Raw genomic sequence first — 21,311 nt, 5'->3', positions numbered from 1 at the left:
GGGAAGAAATTGAATCCTGGGGGTTCTAAGCTCACCAAAGGATTCATCTGAAATAACCCTTCCTCCCCTAAATGGTTTTTCTGAGGTATTTTGTCAAAACAACAAGAATCTAATATAAGCAATCTTTAAATTTATTCTTCAAGAACCCCCCTCTAAATCAGACCAAACACAAACTGTAACAACGGCAGCTTGCATAACAGACTCTCCAACCCTGGAGATTCAGTCTTTGTCCTAGCAGGTGTCTATGAGACTCCCCGAAGACACAGGTCAATGACATGTTTTGCCCATTAATGCCCACTAAGCAAGACTTCCTGCTTCCACATCTATCAATTAACCTCAAATAATCTTCATTCCAACTAAACGTACCAGACTGGCTCTCAACCTTAACGAGGCTAATCCTGAAACTCTCTTTAACTGCTCTGAATCACCTCCACTGATCTCTTCTATTCACCCGCTAGTTGTGCTTTCTCTTTGTAGTACACACACATACCTGAAGACAACTCCTCTGGGGTCCCCTCTCTTGATGAAACCACCTACCTAGTTTCCCAAGCCCCAAACCAGGATGCACCAAGTCCGTAAGGCCCAGCTTCCAGTGGTCTGTTCTCCCTCTCTGCATTCTCACTGCCACCACTCACTCATGACACTGTCACACGTTGCTCCAACCCAGCCTCATTGCTATTCCAGTTTAGTTGCTTCCATTCACTCACTGCACGTCCGAACCTGACATGTCCTCCCAGTGGTAACCCATCAATGGTGTCCTGTTGCTCTCAGAGGAAGTCTCAGCTCCCCAGCAGACCTTCACAGGACCCTGCGTCTCTTCTCTTCCCATCTGTACCCTCTCACTGGGCACCCAGCCATATGCAACTTCTTCCAGGGCTCATGTGCTGACTGCTCCTCTTCTCTGCGATAATTCCTACTCATATTCAGGTTTTCAATTGAAGCCTCATTTCTTCCAGGAAGACTCCTTGATCACCCCCTAGTTTAGGAGCACCTCTTTTATGGGTCAAGGAGAATTGTTCTGCACTCATTTCCCTATCTTAGACAGACAGGACTGAGGAATCACACCTTATTGAATGAGTGGCTCGTTGTCTGTCCCCTTTGAGTCACTGTAAGCTCCACAATGACACAAGCTACTTCATCTTTGCCATAGTTTGGCTCTGGAATGTCCCCCAAAGGCCTATGTGGAAGGCTTGGACTCCAACCTGTGGTGCTGTTGAGAGGTGGAACCTTCAGGAGGCGGAGCCTAGTGGGAGGAAGTTAGGACCTGGAGGCATGACCTTGGAAGGGTATTAGGACCCTTCCCTCCTCACACCCCATCCTTCCCAGTTGCCAGGAGGCCAGCTCTCTCCATCAGGATCTTGTGCCTTGTCACAGGTCCAAAATCAACAGAGCCAACTGACCATAGAAGGAAGTCTCTGAAACCATGAGACAAAATAACTCTTTTGTCCTACTAAGACAGTTGACTGACACAGCATCGCTCCCATGGCCTGTACCAGACACTCAGTCAGTGTTCAATAAGACACTTTGAAGGGTCTGAGAAAATCAACGTACATTTTTATCTATTTTCCATTGTATTAACATTCTTGAAATCTGCATTAATGCATAGGAGAGGTAAGTTTCCTCTGAAATGCACCAAAAGAAAAAATACAATACTCATATTGTGTATGGCATCAAAACAAGGAAGCAGTCGTTCACTATAGTGAGAGGCTGAAATGTTTCAAAAGTAGGTTGTTAATGTGAAATGTTCACGGACCATGACAAAGGTTGAAAGGGGAAACTTAGTCGACGTTTGAGAGGGAGAGCTGTTGCGATTCTTAATGTATATAAGAAAAATGCATTCTTAACTCGAGGTGGCCTCTGATAACCTTTTTCCAAAATCCATTCTAGGTTAAATTCAAAGCTTTTTACCTTGTCAGAGTGATCTGGAAGGAAGTATAGCCGGCAATGAATGAAGCCAACCTCGTCAGGCTCTGCTTTCCTGATCCGCCCACCCCGACCAGGAGGGCATTTCCCCGAGGAGTACGAATGACTCGAGAGATCTATAATATGGAATAGAAAAGGCATAGATCTTTCAACATGTAAACAGGCTGTTTTTTTTTTCCATTTGTTCAATGTGAAAATAAGGCCAAATATCATTTTAGAAGTCAGAGCAATCTTAAGATCAGAAAGAGATGCTGGTTGAAGGAATGAGGGCATTTCTGAAACAGTACTGTGTTTAGGATGCATTAGACAGGGCAGAGCTCCGTGTTGTCAAGGAGGTGACGGGGACTTTGAGGTGTCCTTTCAGTTTGCCCAGCCTATTGTACTGCAGTGGGGAAGAGAACAGACATTTCAAACCAATATCTATCCTCAGAACGCAGAGCATGCAACTGATTAAGATATCCTCCACATTTGAAAAAGGAGTTTAAATCAAAGAGAAGTCAAATCCTAAAACAGGGTATACACAATAGAAACACCCTCCTATTTTTTTGGCAAAGACAGTGAACCTAAAATATTCACAAAGAAGTGATTAAAGGATGATCAAAAGGCTGCTCCCTGAGGATCACTTGCCCCAGACCATGCCAAGTCCCCCTTCTAGTGGAAGTTCATATTTATTTGGCTTTATTCCTACTTGATACAGTAGAAATAAATGAACTACTTAAACCATAAGGTTTCCAGTCCCACCTGGAAAGCATTAGGTGTAGAATTCTTGGCAATCCTTTTCCCTTGTGTGGTAACTATTTCTCTTTCTTTCCTAACTGCCGTTGGAACCTGGGGTATTACAGTGAAAGTCACATACCCAAAACAAATGAGGTTAGGACTGAAAAGGGGTGACTTCTCTGTGGCCAGAGAAGTCAGGGAAGCTTCCCAGAGTCACCGGGGCTCTCTGTTCTGCCAGTGTTTTGTCAAACACCCTTTCCCAAGATTTCCCCTCTAGTTGGAATGTGTTCCGTCCCTGCTGGAAATACCCTTGGGTTTTGGACTATCTCACCCACTGCAGCATAAATCCTGGGGAAAGAGACCACGTTTCCCTGCTCTGTGGGGAGCTTGAGGCCAGCTGTTTCCCCAGCTCAGAGCACATCCCTGCCGTGACTCTCTCCAAGTCCTAGCGGGTGAGAGGGTAGATGTGTGAGAGGGAGACAGTGCAGGTAAGGAACTACCAGAAGCCACACTTCTGAGGAAGTCTTGTGTGCTTCCTCAATTGCCACGTTTCAACCATAATTGTTTCCTTCGTGTGATGTGAGGGAATATATTAGGGGTTTGTAAGAATTTTGCGTATCTGGCATTAAGAAAATGTCATTCAACATGTTTACCTGGAACTGGGCTGAAGTCTCACATTAAAATTTCCCATTCCTAGTCTCTGGCACATGGTACCCCCTCAAAACATATTTGACAAATGAACACATACATGAACAAACAGAAGGCTTTAAAATGGAATTTAAAAACTCATGCTCTTGTTTTTAAATAATTCAGGAGGAAAGTACAGTCAAGTGAGACACTCAAATAGGGCTATTTCGACCTATAAGGTACGGATTGTGAAATAGAGAAATTCTTTTTTGAACCCCATTAGCAAGTATTTAAAAATTAAAAATGTTTATCTTGCCCTGCAGATGATCACATGATAGCAGGAGAGAGACCTGTTGGTAGAACCAGCATGAATGCGGGAACAGAGAGGAATGGCCAGTGGGAGGAAGACGGGCCAAGGAGACATTCCTGGCTCAGGGCAGGCAAAACTTAGGCGTGCAGCTGGAACTGGATCTGATCTTGGAAGACGACTAGAAGTTTATCATACAAAGGTGCTGTGCTGGCAGCAGGTAGGCGACATCTTAGAAGGAATAAGACAAAATTTCAGAGTCAGCGAAAGTCCCAGGGGATCCCCTAAGGGTGGGAACTTCAGCAGGGGGCAGGGAAAGTGCAGGAGAAGAGGCAGCAAAGTATTGTTCAGGCCCACACTGGTGACCTCCTGAAATTCCAGACAATTCATCAAGAGCTCCCTGTGTGACCATCTCAACATTCACTTGTCCTAGTAAGACTGAGCTGACTTAGTGCCTGCACTCACAAAGCTTACTGTCTGGCAGGGCTGACAGACACACAGATAGAGTCTACACAGTGCAGCACGGGGCCGGGGATTTGCACTGGTGAGCGGCTCTGGGTCGGGATGCACTAACTCCAAGCAGGTCATTTTCCTGGATTATGCACAAGGCAGAGGCATGACCCACAAGGCTGAATGGTAGAAGGGGTAGATCATGGAAAACCACCAACACCATAGTCCGAACTTTCACTCAAGAGGCAAAGAGATGCGTCACACAGAGACACAGCCTGGGTTTAAAGATGATTATGCTAATGAAGAATTGAGCTAAGAAATATACTGACTGGGATCACATCCCATTTGGCTGCGGATTTTGTCTCCAGTTCTGTCTTTTGGCTTCTGTCTCATAACTGGGTCACATACTTCAAGGCTCATACTCTCACGACACAGAGCTTGAGTATGCTGAGCACAGAAAACAAGAGTGTGGAATGTCCAATTTGGGCTCAAAAATTCCAGTCAAGGATTCTTTGGCCAATTCCAGAGCAAATCGACTAAAGGCTGAGAAGAAGGGAAAACACCTTCAAGGCCCTAAGCTAACATCATGCCTCTAGTGCACAATCAGACGGATAAAGAGGGGCTCAGCATTGATCTGTGCTGCAAACCATGGGCAGAGTTGGCTCTGGTGAACTCGCTCAAGCACAAAACTAACATAAATAACCTCCTCTGTAGCTCCAGGGGATGTGAAGTCCCAGGCCAACCCGACCGTCTCCAACAGATACTTGGCTATAAAGTCGCCTTCGGTATTACCCATTTAGGAAAGGACATTTTTCTCCCCGCCCCTTTCTTTAATTATTATATGACAGATGTCTGTTCTTCCTGAAAAACTTAACTCTTAACCTACTGTAAATTCAGTTCTAATTTCAAACAGTGACATATTGCTTTGGAAGAGCACAGGGCTAGTCATGCAGCACAATTGGATGTCCCTGATTCTAAGAATTCAGTGTCACCAAGCTAAGGACCTCTTGCTGGAGAGATTCAGCCCCCTCTTCTTCCTCTTCTCAGACTTACTCCAGAGGCACTAATAGAAAGGTTTCCCTTGCCTCTTCAGAGAAAAGAAGCCGTGGGGCAATCATCTTTCACTAGACAAGCTCTAAACTCCTTTCCATATATCTAAGGCCTGGTAATTATTAGAAGGGACAACATGTATTTATGAGCCTGTTCCTCATGGTTAAACCTAAGCAATAGAAGACAGCTTCAAACTGAAAGGATTTAGACTGAAAAGGTAATGGGTGTCAACAAAGTGAGAATATCCACAGAGTTTTAAACAGCATTATCTTACACCACAGATAAATTAAGACACATAAGTTTCTGAGTAAAATATCATATTGTTCTTCTAACCTTTGAGGATCCATTATTCTAAAAGTAGATACCATAATGATCCAAATGACAAAGTAGAATGGAAACTGTACTTTCCTGGGGGAATTTCATTCTGAAGGAATTTTCATAAGCTCAAAGTCAACTGTATATGCATGCTTTTAAATTATTACTTTTAATTGTGGCAAAATGCACATATAATTTACCACCACAACCATTTAAAGTGCAGTTTAATAGAGACAGGCACAGTCCCAAGGGTACGCAACTAGCAATACCATCCATCTCCAGGGGTCTTTGCATCTTGCAAAACTGAAACTCTGTGCCCCATTTAACACTCCCAACTCCCCTCTCCACCCAGCCCTTGGCAACATCCATCCTTCCTGTCTCTGTTTTTTAATATTCTGGGTACCTAATAGGAACAGAGTGCTACAGTATTTGCCCTTTGTGTCTGGCTTGTTTCACTTAGCATAATGTCCTCAAGGTTTATGTACTGCTTTGTAGTGATAATCTTCACATGATATGCAAATAAGCAGACTTTGCCTTTACTCTGAACTCTGATGTCAACCACGTTCATTCTACGTGGTGAAAACACTGAGCTGGCAGCTGTGTAGCAACACTGAATAAAATTATCACATCACACACTGGAAGTACACATGCTCTTATTTTAAGCCTATGAGGTGTGACATGTTGCACTTGGTTTAGAAGTTAAATTGGAATAGAGCCCTGAGTTTACTTTGAAGCTCAGTAGTCTCCTAGGAAACCAAAATGGAAAGTGGGGAAATTCTGGAACAAAACCAGTGTGTGTCACCCCCGGGAGGTGCTACTGGGCAAGGCCACTGTACCTTGACCAAGTGCACCATCGCATCTGCAAAGAACACCAGGTCCATGCCAGCGCCACGGACACTCTCATTATGGAGCTGCAGGAACAGATTCAAACGCTCTTTCAGTTGATGAAAAGATTCAATTGGCTCATACACTTTGGGCATTTCAGCATCAGGCTCCTCAGATGTTTCACCTTTGGTGGGAAAGAAGATTCAATGAAGTTTCTTCAAATTGCCGGGCTTCACTACTTCCCTCAACCTCTATTAATATACTCATAGCCCTAAATAATATGAAAATTATTAATAATACTGAATAATATTAATTTTCATTAAAATGCCATATTATGCATTTTTAGGAAAAAAATAGGGGAAGCATTAAGATTTCTACAATCATTGGCAGTCCTAATTCTTTCTTGTCTAGAAAGAGTCACTTTGAAATAATGTACTCGTTGAATTTAATTTGAAATCACAATTAAACATTGCATTTCAAAGATCCTTTCAGAGATACGAGCTTAATGGTTAAAATGAAAGTGAAAAAAGTAGGGACTTAACATCAAAATCTCAAGGGAGGTCAAGAATTACATAATTTTTTTAATAAGAATAAAAAGAAAAATGTCATTGCATTTGCCCAGGGAACTTCTATGATTTAGAAATTTCAGTTAATGGTAAAGAAAGAAGGGCATTTTAAGGTATGAGAGAAAAGGCTGAGCTACAAATAGCCAAATTTGAGTAGTGACAATTCTCACATAAATGATCAGCAAGCTTTGAGAAATGAAGTGCTCTGAAGTCACAAAAGATTTTGTTTGCCTCTGGACTCCACCCCACCCCAAAGACACAGCAGTTGCTCTTGCTCCTTGAAAACCATAATCTAATTATTTACCTGTCTGAATTAGAGAAAATCAGGTAACTCAAACAAATAAATACAATAAATACAAAATAAATGTTAACTGTCTAGTAAAATCCCCATTACAGGATTTTTATGTGTTTGACCTGATTTAAAATAAAATTTATTCACTTCTTTCCAACTGCATAGCTCAGCACTGAACCTTCTGCAATTATCCCTTGAAAACTTTTGACAGATCACACATACAGGGACTGCCCGATGGTTTCCCATCGTTTAGAAGGCATAAACAGCAGCTTTTTGAACATGCCTTTTAAAATATGCAGATTAACTTAAAATCTATCCTCAGTATTAGAAGACTTATTTAATGAAAGAATAATATTCCTCATGAGCCTGGTTATTTCTGAAGCAAATCAATCGGAGCACAGCCTCTTTTCATGAGAAATGTACTCGGTCTCCTCTTTTCATGGAACCATAAGCTCAAAAGCTTCCCTTCACATCACCGTCTCTTTCCAACTACATTCAATGCTTTCTCACGTAATTTGAGATTTTCCTTTTTAGTTTCAACATTCAGATGGCTTGAGTAAATAATTATCTTCATTTTTGCTACCTTTCATTTGACAGTACCTATGGGCCAAAGATGCTCACACTACTCTACAGATAATGTATGTTGTTCCCCACAATGTCCAAGAGCCCTATATTTATATTCCTATTTTTATAAATGAGGAAAACAAGGTTTGAGGTTCAGAAATGCCTGGTTACTATGTGTTTAATCATCCTTGAATCTCCCTCAGACAGACTCCTACTAGTGCTGGGCACTTTCTTCCACCCTATCTTGCCTTCCCTCTGTACCTTAATATTCAAGAGAAAGAGCATAAAATAGTTCATCTTTGAACTCCAGAATTATGCATTTATCCATTCACTCTATATTGACTGAGCACCTACTAGGCCCCTGGTTTGTTTCCATAATCTGCCAGGCAGAAAATTAACCTCCCTAAACAGAACCTTCTGTCTTTAGATCTCCCTAAAGATCTAAAGAAACCTTTGGGAGGATTTTCAAACGCTGCTTCAACAGCTTACCTGTAGCTTCCGGTGCATCCCTTAAGAAATCCACAAAGTAAGCATCGATTCCATAATCCACCAGGAGTTTTTCCTCTTGGCCAAACTCCTCCTCTACCAAACTTGCTAAAATCTTATCAAACCAGGTCACATCATCAGACACGGTGAAACGATCCGCTATCACACGTTTACATTCGTGCTTCCACAGCTTGAACAGCTCCTGTTGAGGCATGATCAAGACGCGTCATGTCCCTACCAGGCCATATCAGGGAATTCAAGTTGAGATACAATGCAGAGCGAAATCTTTTCTTGATTTAAGATGCAACACTTTAAAAAGTTAGGGTGAAGATATGACTATTTCACTTCAAATTACTCTCATTCAGGTATGATAAATGGAATGCAGAGTTTATACTTTTGTAGTCACTAAGTGAAAAAGAAAACATCCCTATACAAAAGTATTACAAATTACTCTGATCAACCAACAAACTGATACACAATGAAGAGGGTTTAAGTTTGTGATAAATTAGTCTTTGGGATAAGATACCTTCATTCATGCGGCCAAAATACAGTATAAAATACAATTTATGAACAATTTTCTTATGTACAACTGACCTATTACAATGGCACATTTAGTTAACACAAGTGAAGAAAATAGTTGCAGAAAATCTGGGTTATCTGAACAAAGGTATGACCTAATACAGATAATCCAGGGCCCCAAAGTTAACTGAAAGTTGAAGAAATTAGTTGTACAAGTTTTTCGCCTCTAGCAAAAAATAACAAATATTTGTGTAAGCTCATTATTTGATTTAAAAGACTAGTAGAGCCAGGCACGGTGGAATATTAGGTGCAGGACAGGCTGAGTTAAGTTGTCTGCAGGGCATGCCAAACAAAGTTAGCTGCAGGATGACCTGGCCTCTCAAACCCTCTGTCTGGTTCTTTATCATCTGATTGCTTCAAGCCCAAACGCCCAAGCCCCCGCTCAAGGCTGAACACTCAACCCCTGCTCAAGGCCGAACACGTAACCCCCCTTGTGCCAACAAGGCAGCTTGCAGACCCAGAGACCTCATTAAATTTGGGCTATAAAAACTCCCTCCTGCAGGGCCCCTCTCTCTCTTGCTCTCTCTATCTCTCTTGCTTTCTGTCTCTCTCTTGTGCGCGCTTCCCCCACCCCCTCTTTCTCTCTTCTCCTCTGTTGCACTGCTGCAATAAAGATCTCTTGGTTGCTCTGAGTGTTTTGGTCACTTTCCTTTCAGTGGCCAAGGAGGCTGAGATAGGAGGATCTCAAGTTCAAAGCCAGCCTCAGCAATGGCAAGGCACCAAGCAACTCAGTAAGACCCTGTCTCTAAATAAAATACAAAATAGGGCTGGGGATGTGGCTCAGTGGTTGACTGCCCCTGAGTTCAATTCCAGGTACCAAAAAAAAAAAAAAAAAAGCCTAGTGGATATTATTTACCTTGGTAACATTTTGCAGATTAGAGGGTTTTATCAATAATGATAAAATGCTATTTGGTTAGCAGAACAAAGTCTATTAAATTATATTCAGTGATGCAGTTAAGACAAAAGTTCACAATACCAATTGCTGAAATTGTTTTAGCTGACTGAAAATAAGCACCAAAAATGGTTATCAGATACAGCAGTCCTTGTGGAACTGCATTCCACAACTCCATTAACTTGTCTATAACTATGGGGGAAAAAAATCAACATGTTCACTGTTGCTAAACTGACTCTCAATTCTCTTGTTGAAAGGATTGTGAGTTTTTCCAAAAAAATATCTAGTCTTCAAGAGTTAGCAAGTGTGATTACCTATTTGCAAGCATCTGGGACAGAATTGAGAGTTTTTTTAACAGTCAACACAGAGTGCTTAATGATAGTATTTTCGATAATTTGACTCTGTATTTATGGAGGGGAGTACCCTAAATCCCACTTACTTAACTTACTTCCTTACTTCCTTGGCTCCAGAAAGGCTGGAAGAGAGTCCAACCCTGCCTTTGCCTGTGGACAGGGCCTCACTTTGGGGGAAATGCATACCGGGTTTTTACATAGCGCTCTTAGTTTAAAGGAAAGCCCTACAGCACTGGGAACCATCAGATTCAAGTATATGTACACACACTAATTTTTGTATTAAATGAATTTTCAACTCTGCTGCCTATTTTCAATTTTACCAACATGCACAGTTCCTTTAGCACATCTATTACAAGGAGGAAAGCTCATGGGTGATTAACAACAAAATGGTTTCTTTTCACTCTGAATGTTTATTTATAAGGATAATTACTTTTTAAAGTTAAAATGTCAAGCTTAAAATATGAAGACTATTATAGGGTAAAATCAATAATGATTATTTCCATTATGTAGTTTAAAAAAAAAGTCTTAGGATGGGAAAATATTCAATTGTTTCTTTTACTTCAATCACCAGAAAACCATTGTGTATACTATTTCCATAAACATAAACCTAATTAGTTAGAACTTTTAACTGAAGTTTTCTGACATATTTACCTTTCTCCTTATTCATGTTAGTTGAAAAACAGTGAAGAAATGAATATGCATGCTAAATGATCCAAAATATTTTCATACAAATTAAATTAATAAACATTTAGGATGTATGATAAATAGCAATGTTATTTGCTTTTCTTTCTTCAGTGTCACTTACAGCTGGTTCTCTAATGACCTCTGAAGTGGTGTTCAGCATTCCTTGCCAGATCCTAGAAAGATCTCGGAGGTTAAACACATAATGGAATTTCGCTGGAGTGGGGAGCATTTTAACCTTGGTCATTTGCCACAGTCGACGTGTCAGGGGCACCAGTTTCATCACTGAATCTCTCACTTCCTCTGAGAAACCCCTCTGGGTGCAGTAGTGGCCTACCCCAATCACTCCTGAAAGGGAAATCATAATGTTTTGACAGATCATTTAAAGAAACCCAATTAAAATGAAAAACACTATAATGTAGAATTTGCACAAATATCATTATACACTTTAATGATGCCCGTATATTAAAGAAGATGTTAATTGTTTATCTGTTGCTTTTTCAAATACACACACACACACACACACACAAATACAGGTTTAAGTCAGTCAGCATTCAAAATACTGAAGAGTTGATCAATAAATACTGCTGAGGGGCTGGGGATGTAGCTCAGGGGTAGAGCATTTGCAAAGCAAATACAGGACCCTGAGCTTGATCCCCAGCACAGAAGGAAGGAGGAGAGAAGGCAGGCAGGCAGGCAGGCAGACGGACTGCTGAAACCTCTGGCTGTGCTAATTCAACATTATTAAATAAGTGACAATGATAAATAGGAAGATGGAAAGCGACCCTCATCGTTATACAGAATACATGTATGATGTTGTAAGGAGAAAAAAAAAGAGGTGTGTCACATTAGATTGGGTAGAGAGATGTGATGGGAGGGGAGGGGAGAGGAAGCGGGGATAGGAAGGGCAGCAGAATAAAATAGACTTTATTACGGCTGTATGTATATACGTGACTGCATGACCAATGTGATTCTGCAACCTGTACAATCAGAAAAATGAGAAATTACACCCCATTTGATTCTAATGTAAAATTGTCAAGATCATTGTACTGTCATGTGTAACTAATAAAAAATAATTAATTAATATTAAAAAAAAGATTTATAAAAACATCTCCATAAGCCCTCTAAGACGTCTCCATTCTATTGTTCCCTTGCATTATAAAATGTATCAACTGACTTTCTGTGAAAATTTTCCAGGCAATAAAGAATAATTAAAAGTGATAGCAGTCATACTTCCTAATCTACTCTACTTTTCCCAAATTTAGATAATTCAAATATCTTTTGGTTTCCAAATCTTGCTCACTGCTGTGAATGAAGGCAGCACACTGCCACAGTCTATAGCCTGGGGTGCTAACATGACATTTCACTCTGCCAGAAATTAATTAGGATGATCTTAATGAGTTTTTTCTCAACAGCAGTTTCAGAAATTGTAAATTAATACCTAATGGGGAGGTGTTTAGATCTTTACACCCTTTTTCTGTAAAGAATAATTCCAAAATCAGTCACAAATGTGTTTTCATTACTCAGTTAAATGTGTTTGGATATATATTGGGCTAGTGGTTCCTCAATTAAATTATCTCTGAAGCACTACATATTTAAGTAATAATTGATTATAACTCTGCCATTTTCTCTGGTGATCAGACTAGGGCTCTTACTGCTCTGTGTATCATTATTTATTTTGGCAAACTGGATTGGTTAAAGTATCAGCTACAAGTACAGTTAATATGGAATTACAACAGCCAGACCTTTTAGGAGGAAACCATCTCATCTCCATGTTCATTTAATGTTTCACCCCTTGCTTAAGAAGTTGGCAACAGTTAAGTTAAAAATAAAAAATAAATAAACCAAACAGAAAAGATCTCCTGGGGCATCCAGTTCAGTAAATATCTATAAGGCTTCTCTAAGTTATAGAATCCATTTTGTTCCATTAGCTGTCATACTATCTCATTAGTAGCCTAAAAAAGACAACTTTCAATATTAAAATATCCCAGCTCCTTGACTTTTAAACATATCTATAACAAATGTGAAAAAACAAAACATGACCGGAAAGTGGTTGGGCTCTATAGCAAGGATTCATCCAATGCCACCTCCCTGGGTGCATATTTTCTTATAGAAACATAATCCTCCCTCCCCAGGACCCACTGACACTCATTTTACCAAAGATCTTGTCCACGGACGCCTCCGAGGGCAGTGTGCAGTTGAATATGGAGAACTGCCTCTTGAGTCTCTGGGGTATATCATTGCGTCCACCCCCAGGATGGATCATGGCTGCCAAGAACTGGACGTCTGCAATACTGGTAAATTCCCCAGGCTTCTCTAAGTTATAAAATCCATTTTGTTCCATTAGCTGCCGTACTATCTCATTAGTAACCTAAAAAAGACAACTTTCAATATTAAAATGTCTCAGCTCCTTGACTTTTTCCAAAGGATGGAGTTTACTGGAACTCAGGAATTGCATGTTGAAAAGGAAGAAAAACACTTACTCATCCAAGAATAAAGAACAGTGCTGAATTAAAGAAACAAAATGCACAATAGGATCCATATACCTGATCTCCCCACTCATTGATTATTGGCATATTCACATCATCGATGAAAATAGTCATCTTCTTTCCGGCAGGAGGGCCATACGTGGTACCCATGCGTTTGTCCACATAGCTCTCTATGGTCCTCTGTCAACAAGAAAGCCAGTAGAAGTGTCTGTGAGAGTCTCCCTGAGACATGACCAATTACCAAAACCTGAAAACCTTTGATATGTCAGAAATTACTTAGAAAAAGTCAAAATTTCCCCGTTCATATTGGCAAACAAGTCTTAAAGTATCTAAATTATTTGGCATAATGTTCACAACCTTTGGAAACCTGGTTTAAAAAGTAAATACTAATCAATATAAATTTTGAATGAGATGAGATTCTTCTACCCATTTATTTATTTTTTTATTTGACAATAGATCTTTATTTATTTATATGCAGTGCTGAGAAGAGAACCCAGTGCCTCTCACACATGTGGGGCAAGTTCACTACCACTGAGCTATAACCCCAACTGTCTTCTTTCCATTTATAAGGATTTATTTTTCTCTTACTATACCTATGTTAATGACATGTAACCCTCATGTCCTGCCACAGTCCTGCAAAGTTTCCCCATGATCAGAGATACTGTTAAACAGAAGTGTCATGGCCAGAAGCCTGCTCTCTTCACTGAGAAGGAAGCCAATTGGCTTCTGCATGTAGCCAGAAATGACACAGATCCACTGCTCTGGGACAGAGGCAATGACATTGTATCACTTCTCATGCCCCAACCCAACATGGAGCACAAAGCCCGCTCCTTGCTAATCTAAGATAAGGTAGTAGGAAGAAGAGTGCATTGTGTTCTGTAAGAAGCAATGTGGGAAAGAATTAAAAGTGATTGAAAGGGACATTTGAAGGGGTAACTAGTTTGTAGGAGAAGGACCTCAGACTTTTATATTTTCACTTCCATGATACTACAACATAGTTTGGAAATCAATCAGAATATATTAACTGAGTAATCAGAGTCCAGCACAGAAAAGCGAACAGAAAGGACAGCAAAGTTCTCAGACTCTAGAAGCTCAAAATCTTAAAACCCTCATGTCATTCTTACCACTGTGAAATCTACTCGTGCATTTTTAATGTTCTTTTAAATATTTTTTAATTGTCAATGGGCCTTTATTTTATTTATTTATGTGTGTGTGCTGAGGATCGAACCCAGTGTCTCAACATGCTAGGCAAGTGCTCTATCACTGAGCCACAACCCCAGCCCTCATGCATGGTTTTGAATCAGGTTAGAGATGATATAGAAATAGAGGAAGAAGCAGTGGTATACTGAGAGAAAGTGAATTTTTCCACTCCTATCCAAAAGTTTTATTTCATGATAAAGAATAAACCAGTTAAAAATGACTTATAACAAGATATGACCACAAAATTCACCAAGATATAAGCAAATCCCTATATATCTATCTTTGGGAATCTTCACAGTAATTGCAAATTGTAAGCTTCCACCATTATTTTAATGAATAATAGCAAAAGCTGTGAACATTTTTCATCATTTTTAATAGAAAGATATGTAAATATATCACAACTCATTCAATTACAAAACAAATCTCCCATGAAATAGCACAATAGCAAAAAGAATTTCATATTCCCCTGACAGAGGAACACACTGTTTAATGTACTCAGCTAAATTTAGCTCTGTTTTTCAATGAATTTAAATGCATAAGGCAATTAATAATCTCCTGACAACCTCCTATGGCAAACCAGAGCCTTCCAGGCATTTCCATGTCTATTAATGAGAACTCTCTGGTATGTGAAGATTTTGTCTTGCGGGTGCCCCCTGTGAGCTAAAAAGCCACAGGTGCAATAATTAGGAAAATACAGAGTAATACCCTCATATTGGCACACTTTTTTCCCCTTTATTATGATCCTAATTCCTTTGAAATGACAGGAAATGACTAGTAACATGTATATATACACACATACACACACACACACACACACACACACACACACACACATAGGATATCTCTTTGTATATAAAGAGAAAACCTAACGATGGGGCTGGGGTTTTGGCTCAGTGGTAGATCACTTGCCTAGCATGTGCAAGGCCCTGGGTTCAGTCCTGAGCACCACATAATAATAAATAAATAAAATAAAGGTATTGTGTCCAACTACAACTAAAAAATAAAAAAAAATTAAAGAGAGAGAGAGAAAACCTAACAAAATAAAAGCAAGAGAAAAATGGAGTAGCTTGTGAGACTAGAAGTTGCAGCTTCTTTCTGTTTGGGGGAATTGTTGTGGTTACCTAATGAACTCTAAGGTCTGGTGAGACCTCTTGAAGGCCTGAAACACAATGATTACGTGTTCTAATGGAGGTGTTCAGAATATCGTATGGTTGGACTGGTAACTCCAAATGGACTTCCCCAAATAAATCATTGTTATGATTTGAAAATGAGTAGTATTTCCCAACGCTTCATATGTCAAATGCTTGGCTCACAGTGATACTGTGGGGGTGTGCTGTGGAAGCTTAAGGGGTGGGGCCTAGTGGGAGGCCCATATGCCATAGTCACTGGGCCCTTGAAGGGAATTTGGTTTCTCAGTCTCTATCTACTTGCTAAGTCATGATATAAGTAGTCTGTTTCCCCACATACCATAGCCAAAAACCCAAAGCATGGGGCCACCCAATCTTGTACTGGAACCTCCAGAACCACCAGTTTAAAATAATAATAATAATTTCATTGCCTCAGGTATTTCATTATAATGACACAGACTAATACAATCCATCTAAATAATTACTGAGGACCTTTATAGTATTCTACCACCCACATTCTTCCCAGTCTTCTTGATGCATTGTTTTGGAAGTATGAACTAATATGCAATTAACAAAACCAAGTAAGTACATTTGTTTATTTGATTACTATTTTTCTATCTTACTCTCTCACAGCCGCAGGGCCTAGAGGTATCTGGTACTATGTGCATATCATAAATATTTGATCCATAGTAAATAAACACAAGGAGCCCAGAGTCCTCTTTGACTTTTCTTTCTTTCCTGGCTTCTCCTCCAACAACATCCACTCAACCAACCACAAGTCCCATCTGTTCCACTTCCTAACCCAAAGCAATAGCAGCCATGTTCTATTTGTGCTCCCTCTTCTACTGTCTTGGTCCAGCCCAACCTCTCTCTTGAGGTATTACTGCAATGGATTCCTCTCAGTTCTGAGTTCTGCCATCTCCCTGCCAACTTGTTCTCCACTCTGCAGCCAGAATAAACTTCCTAAAGGGCAATGGAACCCTCCCGGGGTTTCCCATTCTTGACTCTGAAGAAACACCAGATGCCAGTGGCTTACCTCTCCAGTCTTGTTTCTAGGGAGTCCTTCCTTATCTCTCTGTACTGGTCCCTCTAGGTCTTAATTAATTTCTACTCAGTTAAAAATAAAATGCACACCATGAAATGGTGCTCACCCCCCAGGCGGTTTACTGTGTTCATTCTGGGAACTCACTATGCACGCCTACAGTAGCCATTTCTCAATCAGAAAAACCTCTTAGGATGAGCATCAGCCAAACCCACTTTGTGAAATATTGTCGTAGATGAACGTACTTCCCCATCACTTCCTTCAATCCAGTTTTTGATATTTTAAAAATTGAAATTTATAACAGAAGACTGGACTATGGTCAATATACGCTTCTGTGAGCCTGAAGAATCATGGCCAGCACAACATCATCTCATGCAATCTAGAGACTAAACGAGGTTCTGCTCTCCTTGTCCATCTCCACGTACATGGGGTACCAACACCACCCCCAACTGGGATGGTGGCATTTTAAGAAGTAAAAACTAGGCAGTTAAAAAGCCAAGGAGCTTTACAAATGGAAGTGAGGAAAGTTCCCATCTTTTGCTCAAAGCTAGGAGTTCAAAACCTAGAACCAATTCAGTTTTCTGAATTAATTTCTTAATAGACTATTCAGTCTTTATAATTCTTAAAAATTCATAAAACTCCCATAAAACAATAGCCAGCTCTTTCATTGGCCTCATTTCTATGATCCCCTAAAGAAATAAATACCATTCTCCTCTGGGCTTTATGGTCCTCAGAAGAGGAGGCACATGGCCCATCAGTTAAGCTTGCACATGAGTCGATTCCCCTAACCAGACACTGGGGAAAGCAGAACCCTGTGAGGGGTGTGGGCAGAGCCTCTCACAGTTGAAGAGACTGTGCTCTGCCCAGGCTCCTGGACTCACCACTCACACACTGTCTCCAAGCATGGCACAGCACAACACCTGCACAGCCTGGTGGCCTTTCTTAGCAGCTCTGCCTGGGTTTAAAGTTGGAAAATCAAAAGGTTAAACTGCTTCTCCCTCTTATTAGCTTCATGATTTCATGTTTCATGATATTTCTGAATCAGAGCCCAGAAGTAACAGTGTATATAAAGCTATGTAAATCATACAGACATGTACAGGTACATACAACAGAGCATTATACAGAAATGATATATGAGAAAGGTCTTGGTGAGCTTGATACATTATTAAAAAAAAGGCATTTTATTATTGCTATGTGAAACTCTATATACAACCACCTAAGTCATTTTTTATAAATATTATATACAATTAAAGTGAAATATAAAGCATACTTAATTTTAGGTTTCCATATATGTACTATTAGCTAAAGGATAAAAATGGAGAGATTCTGCTCTTTATTTAAGAATCTACTACCTAAATAATAAGTTCTGGTTTTATTGTAACTCACTGAAACCAAATGAAAACAACCCTACATTAGTAAAGTTTAAAATGATCAATAGTGATTTTGAAATGTAAGATCTGATTTAAAAAAATAAAATAGGAATATCATAATGCATGGCCAGAAGCTTAAAATAAGTACATTAAGTGTCAAGACAGCCTTTTGGAGATTAACATGGACAGAGAACAGCCCCTGGGAGCAGGCCCCAGGGAAAGCACAGCAGAGCAAATGGGGACCTGGTTTTTGGGTACGTTTCCACCACCAGTCAGTGACTGCATTCAGAGAGTAGCTGACTCTCCCTGCCGCAGTGCATTAATAGGAACAGTAAACACTGACGTTTTAAGAGAGCTTTACCATGAAAAAATACCTTCACATATTATCTGTTAGGATTCTCCTCTGCAATCTAGTCTTCAAATTGTGCTCTGAAGAGCCAAAAGGATTCCTATAACCACAGGGACCCCTGCAGGAAGCAAAGATATTGAAAGGGGCTTTAGGAGCCCAGCACCAGTGTCACCAAAGCAAATCCATGGTTACCTGCTTATAGATTAATATTTTGCATAAAATATCCTTTGAAAGAATGGTTCTAATTCCAGGGGGAAAAAAACCTGGAATTTTCTTCCAGGCTCTATGAGTCTCATTTTTAAAAACTCAAAATATATGGCTATGCAACCATTTGTAAGCTGGTTGTTGTATTCAAGATGTTAGGTTAGTTTTCAGAAGACATCAATCTTCTCAGAAATTCTCTTGAGTAACTTTCAGTTTCTTTATTTTACTTTTCTGTGTTGTTTAAATTTCTAAAGGTACATATGACTTACTTTCCAAAATAGAAAACAAATAATTAAAACAATTATGTTTTACAAAAAAAAAAAAAAGAGAGTCATCTCTATCTTTAAAAAAAATAAAAATAAATTATCTTAGGCAAAAGGGAATTCAGGGTGACTATAGTTTGTTGTTTTTCTTTGTTTTGTATTTTGGTTATTTTTGTTTTGTTTTGTTTTGTCTTTTGTCCTAACAAGACACTTTTAATAAGGACAGAGAATGCTATTATTAATCTGAGACAGTGGAAGTCAATTGAACAAAGAGGCACACACAGTTCTCCCATGGAAAATAGATGTGAAAATGACACTGTGGTAACAACAGAGTGAAAACAACCTGGCAAGTGACACACGGGGGTCCTTGCTTGGACAGTTGCCATGGTGACCGAGGAGGGACCACAGTATCTGTTTTCTCATCTACAATTTCCATCTGGTTGAGCTCCAGATAAGTGGGAGACAGAGACAAATTCTCTACGCCATCAGCCCTGTTTAGTATGAATGACTGAAAATTATAGAGAGAAAGTTAATTACAGCAGTTTGGCTAATTGAAAGCTTTCTAAAACTAATGAGTCTCGCTTAATAGAGAGCTTGAAGCTCAGCAGTCAGAATGGGCTCAGGCACTGCACAGCAGATGAGATGATTCTGAGCAGGAAAAGAAAGAGTGGTGCTAATGCTCCACAGAACACCCAGGACCGGAGGGACAGGGTTTGCATGGCTGAGGCAGCTAAGGAACCTAATGAGATGGATTCTGTTTCCAAAGCCTGCTTTACTATCCCTCTAATCACACCTAGAAATTTACTGTATGGTTTATCAACTTGTATGCCAAATAATAAAGAGGTTCTCTGGATAACGTGGCATTTTCTAGGAAATTAATACCTCAGAGACACAGACCACGAATCTTCCCTACTTTATAGTGGTAAACACCAGAGTTGGCACAAAAACACAGTGAGTAGGCCTCATCCTATAATAAAGACTTCAGCTGTTCTGGCTCCTGAGAGAGAATCTTCAAACTTTGGAGAGAACCTTGGAATTTGCTGAATAATAGGAACGTCTTTGTTCTTCAAACAAACTCCTCACACAGCTCAAATTTTGAACTGGACAGACCAACCATGGGATTAGAAGGTTGGAATTTTAAGCCACACGTCAATTGAACTGGGAGGGAAGGGGACTTGAAGTTTGAACTCAATTATGGGGCCAATTATTCAATCAAGAAAGAAGTTCTAGTGAACTTCTTTCGTGGTTGATGATATCCATGATATGCCCAGAAGGTAATGCATCCTGAGAACAAGGAAGGCTTGCATTTGAGAATTTCCTAAACTTTGCCTTATAAACCTTTTCCTTTGACTCTATTGATATCCTTTATTTAACAACAAAAAAAAAAAAAAAAAAAAAAAAAAAAAAACTGTAAGAATAGTGCTTTCCTGAGTTCTGAAGTCATGCTAGTAAATTATCAAACTGAATGTGTTATGGGACAACCAAACAAGTAGATACTTGGGCTGGGTGGCCTGGGAGCCCCTTGGCTTGTGGCTGGTGTCTGAAGTAGAGCAGTCTTGTGAGAGATTATGCCCTTAACTCCTGAGGTCTGCACTAACTCTGGATAGTGCTGTCAGATTTATTTTGTAGGCTTAAAGATTTACTACAGTCTCAGAAGTGTTAATAGCTAGATAATTACGTTACATGATGAAAAAGATCACATTTTTATTTTTAAAAACTTCATCCTTAAATAAGGTTATAATTATAGCCTTTAAACAGAGTATTGTCCTAAAATAAACCTAACAAAAGTTCTTTAAATGTAAAGCAATATCAATAAAATATGTACACAGTAGCACCTTGCCAGCCTAGGATAATTTAATGTGCTGCTCCCCAAACACAACAATACCACTGCCAAGTCTATAACTCAGGGTTGACCTTTCAAACAGACCTTCCCACTGAGACACTGTATAAATGGTATTCATTTGATAGAAAGCTAGCCAGTACTGGAAACTCCCATCTCCAGCAGAAGAGTATGATGAAGTTGACAGTCTAATTTAGAAATTTAATCAATGGTCTCAGTGTATTGGCACTCTGCTGTCACCAATTGAATTAAGTGATGGAAAGTCATGATTTAGCCATGCCCTTAACAATTTTCATTGCTCTGATATTTTCATTGCGGTAACTAAAGAACAACAAAGTTCATCAAAAGCAAGGTTCTTTAAGTTTGGATTCCCCTAAATATTCCCTTTCTATGTATAATTTGTGAAGTCTGTCTTTGTGATAACATATTAATATTCTTACAAAAATGTGTGTGATAGTTTGCAAATGATTAAAGCTGACTTTCAGAACTTCCTCCCTAGTTTCAATAAAATCTTATACAGTTTTAGACTAGGATAAAAATTTTAAAAAGTCAGACAATGCAAACCCAGGTCAGTCCTAGCAGTTTCTGTCACTCTTGTGATATACGATATGTGATATGCTATACGATATGATATACAATATGATGTATAACATTTCATCGCTAAAATTCTAAAATACCTTGTTGGAATTGACTATAGAAACCATGGTAGGATGTCAAGTCAGGTAATACAAAACAAAAGTATCAATTTAGGAAACAGAGTTTGGGAGATTGGAAGAGAATTTAGACTTGAACCAAAACAA

At 39.5% G+C, this 21,311-nt stretch overlaps 1 protein-coding gene across 1 annotated transcript in view; it reads right to left on the bottom strand.

Annotated features, from left to right (window-relative positions):
* The window catches only part of Dnah5 (dynein axonemal heavy chain 5), a 281,736-nt gene that overhangs the window by 80,455 nt on the left and 179,970 nt on the right, over nucleotides 1–21,311 (bottom strand). Inside the window, exons 48-53 of the mRNA XM_077109537.1 lie at nucleotides 13,174–13,296; nucleotides 12,785–12,998; nucleotides 10,752–10,975; nucleotides 8,126–8,324; nucleotides 6,226–6,398; nucleotides 1,909–2,039 (exon numbers count right to left, since the gene is read on the bottom strand). Of these exons, the coding sequence (XP_076965652.1) occupies nucleotides 1,909–2,039; nucleotides 6,226–6,398; nucleotides 8,126–8,324; nucleotides 10,752–10,975; nucleotides 12,785–12,998; nucleotides 13,174–13,296 (1,064 nt within the window). The remainder of the gene's footprint in view (nucleotides 1–1,908; nucleotides 2,040–6,225; nucleotides 6,399–8,125; nucleotides 8,325–10,751; nucleotides 10,976–12,784; nucleotides 12,999–13,173; nucleotides 13,297–21,311) is intronic.

Source organism: Callospermophilus lateralis, chromosome 5 (assembly GCF_048772815.1).
Source record: "Callospermophilus lateralis isolate mCalLat2 chromosome 5, mCalLat2.hap1, whole genome shotgun sequence".
NCBI classification, from domain to species: domain Eukaryota; kingdom Metazoa; phylum Chordata; class Mammalia; order Rodentia; family Sciuridae; genus Callospermophilus; species Callospermophilus lateralis.
This window is presented reverse-complemented; position numbering and strand designations above follow the sequence as displayed.